Source organism: Rutidosis leptorrhynchoides, chromosome 4 (assembly GCF_046630445.1).
Source record: "Rutidosis leptorrhynchoides isolate AG116_Rl617_1_P2 chromosome 4, CSIRO_AGI_Rlap_v1, whole genome shotgun sequence".
Taxonomy (NCBI): Eukaryota; Viridiplantae; Streptophyta; class Magnoliopsida; order Asterales; family Asteraceae; genus Rutidosis; species Rutidosis leptorrhynchoides.
Genome location: NC_092336.1, coordinates 504,205,893 through 504,209,573, shown reverse-complemented (window position 1 = coordinate 504,209,573; position 3,681 = coordinate 504,205,893). Strand labels below are relative to the sequence as shown.

Sequence of the window (3,681 nt, the reverse complement as noted above, 5' to 3'; positions counted from 1 at the left end):
ATTTGAAACACACAAAGAGTACAGCGGTTTAAATAAGACATTTTCTAATGGGCTAAATAGAACTTTATGAGATGGGCCTTTAATAATAGAACAAATACAATCAGGCTTCAACAAAGCTTAACAAGTGGGCCTCATCCTATTTGCTCCATTGAGGACTTTTTGGTCAGTGCATTTTCTTTTTTAACGCGGTTAGAGTCACTCACGAGCGTTCGAACGTGTTGTCAGATTCCACCCACTCGATCATTTTCGGGGACGAACATTACAATCCTACCGCCCCTCGGGAGGAAACCTTCACAGCGAATCCATACGGGCATCGCGTGTGGGTAAAATCCCCTCGATTGAATCTTCGAGGCTCATGAAATGGGCGGGTAACCTTTAGGAAAATCTATTACAGCTCATGGGATCGAACCTCTGAACTTTCTTTTATGAAATCTGGTCATCACCAATACACCAACACCTTGAGGTTTGCATCTTATATTTTAAAGCCTATGTTGGTGCATAACTTGTAAGTCCCTAGTTCATTAGACATTTACGTATGTAACTGGACATTGGTAATATGTGTTTGTTTGATTATTCCTTATTACGTTTATCATAGTATTTAGTAATCAACCATATGTTTACTAATGTGAACACCATTGTTCGTGAGCATCCATACGGATGTATGATACATCCGTACGAATTAATTAAAAAGATATGGATGGATGATACATCCATACGGACTAGAAATACGTCCATACGGATTTGTTATCAACACTATATAGAGAGTTTCGAGTTCCAACTCAAAGTTACTCACTTTTACCTTACCCTAGCCACATACATTCACTCTTAGTTGTCTAGCAAGTATTCTTATCAATTCCATAGTGCAAAACGTCGTTCTAATATCTAGAAATCGATCGTGTTTTAATTTGTTTGATAGAAAATTTAATATTGAGAATTTTGCACTCGATATTGAGGATTCCGCACTCAATATTGAGATTAACGACTGATTTAATATGTTAAATTGATCCTAACCCTAAATACATGATCTATTTGACATCTTCGTGAAATAAAATTGCTAGAAAAATATATACCCTTGTGCCAAATTTTGATCCTAATCAGCCTCATATAATATAGATTACTCTGCATAAGTCGCTTAACTGATGTAAACACCAACCATTTTGATTATATCAGAAACTTTGCAAATCCTTTCTTGTATGAAATTCTTCAACAATATACACGAATAGCAACTTGTGATTTTGTCATCACCGGTTCTTAAAAAGGACATTTACCCTTGCTTTTTGGCATTCACCTGTCTCTTTGGCTTTGTTTGACTATCTGTTATCCCACCTTTGCTAGCTTTTGTGCGTGTCATAAGCTGTATTTTTCATTTGTTCATTGTCAATCATTGATTTAATTAACATAAGTCTTCTGCAATTAACATATACTCCGTAATTTAATGTTATTAGAGGAGGCAGACCACCAACCGCTGGACCACATCACAACTTCAATTTACTGTATAGTATATGATCTAAAATCCAAATTTAATGTGGTTAATATGTTAACGCCTTTTTGTCCTCGCCTTTGACTAGGTTTACAATATTTTCAGCAACTTGTACTCTTGTAGAAATTAACTCTCCTTTTAGTTTTCTCCAAAACGCCTAATTTTTTCTTGTATTTAAAGTGGAGTTTGTTTCTCATACTTTTAAGCAGCAAAAGACGTCCTTAACAAAACATAAAGATAAAATGAAACAATCTACTAGTACGATCTTTTGCATTATCTTTTCTCTACTTATCACATTACTTAATGCACGTGTCGTGAGAAAAAATGCGACTCAAGAGCAACTTGTGATTAAACACTCAATCCGTGCGTCTGTCAGTACAGGGGCGACTTTAATGATCACCGATTATGAGAAGGGTGGAGACAGTGGACAGCCGGCTAAGTGTGACGGTGTGTATCAATCAAATAATTTGTTTCTGGTGTCATTGCCCAGTACGTGGTACAAACACGGGGACAATTGCTATAAGGGTGTTAATATAAGTTACAACAATGTTAATGTAATAGCGTTGGCAGTCGATGAGTGCGACTCTGGTGATGGGTGTTCTGATGATGATTTGGTTGCATCTAATGCAGTTTGGCGGGGCCTTCAGGTTCCTGAAAGTCAATGGGGGGTTGGAATACAAGTTATTTGGTTATTCGTAAATTGAATTTAAACTGTATCGTATCTTATGGTGTCATTAGTTAAGCTAGCTTATATGTTTTTAGAATAATTTTGTAGCCATGAATGTAGAAAAAAATAAAGGTGAATGTGCATTTTTTTTTTTTTTTTTTTTGGTCTTGAAACCTAGTCCGTACTATCTATTTGGCTCTATTATTTGAGTCAACAGCAAACGTAGATTTTATTGTCGACTTGACTGTCACTTAGAGTCTAAATTGAATTCCAGACAGGATTTAAAACCCATGAATAATGATTCTACCATTTGCATAGCGTCTTATCTTTTTATTTTCTATATTTTATTTTATTTTATTTTTTAAATTTTTCTACTTATTGGCTGGAGGTCCTCTTAGAAGCAATCTCTTTATCCGTCGAAGAGAGAGGAGATTTTCTCTATTCTTGGAGTGTATTATACTTCGGACGGATAAATAACTTCTCTTTATTCTACGATGGAGGAAGGTTGTCTACATCTCACCTCCTCATATTCTACACATGTGAAATTGAGTTTTGTTTGTATGAGCTAATTACTTAAATGGAATCTTGCTTCAATTGGGCTTAACAAGTTGGAAAGCCTTATTTTCCACATTGTAAACAAATGTGATTCTAGGATGATGAAATTTTATTGGGGTCTCAAAAAAATTTCAAGGCTAAAAATATTTAAAAGGTACTTTAGTGGTTGTTTACCTCTAAAAAAGCATAAGTCCTAAAAATATATGAGGTCCTATAGTTAAATTTAGTGGTGTTCTATACAATTTGAAGAGTAGATGGTAAAAAAAAAATTCTAAAATAGTGAGATAATAGGACCCCACACCCCTCCATGTAGAATCGCCATTGATTGTAAAGTATGTGTGTTATTAAATAATGTAAAGCCGTCACGATCTTAAAATCTAATTAGACTCTATCTAATCTTACAACCCATTTGACCCAACTAACCTAAACTATAAATATTGTCTAATACTTCTCACAGTGATAAAATTTCGATAGTTCGTGACTGAAAAAGAACGCAAAATACTAAAATAATAAGTAATTTTTTTTTCTTTATTTTATTTTCTCGGAGCTAAACTAATAATCGACGATATAGTCTTACTAAGGATGTGTAGGATTAATGTGCAAGGTACAACATATAACTATATGGCCAACCTCATTTGAGCCTTCGGGGTCACACACATATACACCGAAAAGTCAAATAAAATATATATATTATGTATATATATTACTCAAGTAACAAAATAGTAAATCGAAATTAATTCATTTACTATTTATATGAATAGTAAATGAAACGAAATTAATTAATTTACTATTTACATGAAAGCGACATGATAGAAATTATTTATTATAAGTTACATAATATACCCCTAAAGTATTTGAAAAATACGACTTTGAAAAAGAAAATTACAAAAGAAGTTAAAACGCGTAAATTATAAATATGACTTTCAAAAAGGAAAATATATCCGTGATCCAAATTGATTGATACTCTTTACTTTACTTC

General features: G+C 33.6%; 1 protein-coding gene across 1 annotated transcript; it reads left to right on the top strand.

The window, feature by feature from the left end:
• The first annotated feature begins 1,722 nt into the window (after positions 1–1,722).
• LOC139842460 (putative ripening-related protein 1) lies at positions 1,723–2,184 on the top strand. The gene has a single exon (XM_071832598.1). It carries the CDS (start codon positions 1,723–1,725, stop codon positions 2,182–2,184), a length of 462 nt encoding a protein of 153 aa, XP_071688699.1.
• The last annotated feature ends 1,497 nt before the right edge of the window (positions 2,185–3,681 follow it).

What these genes read in the sequence shown, in the direction of transcription:
- LOC139842460 (XM_071832598.1), top strand. Translation starts at nt 1,723, where the DNA reads ATGAAACAATCTACTAGTACGATCTTTTGCATTATCTTTTCTCTACTT.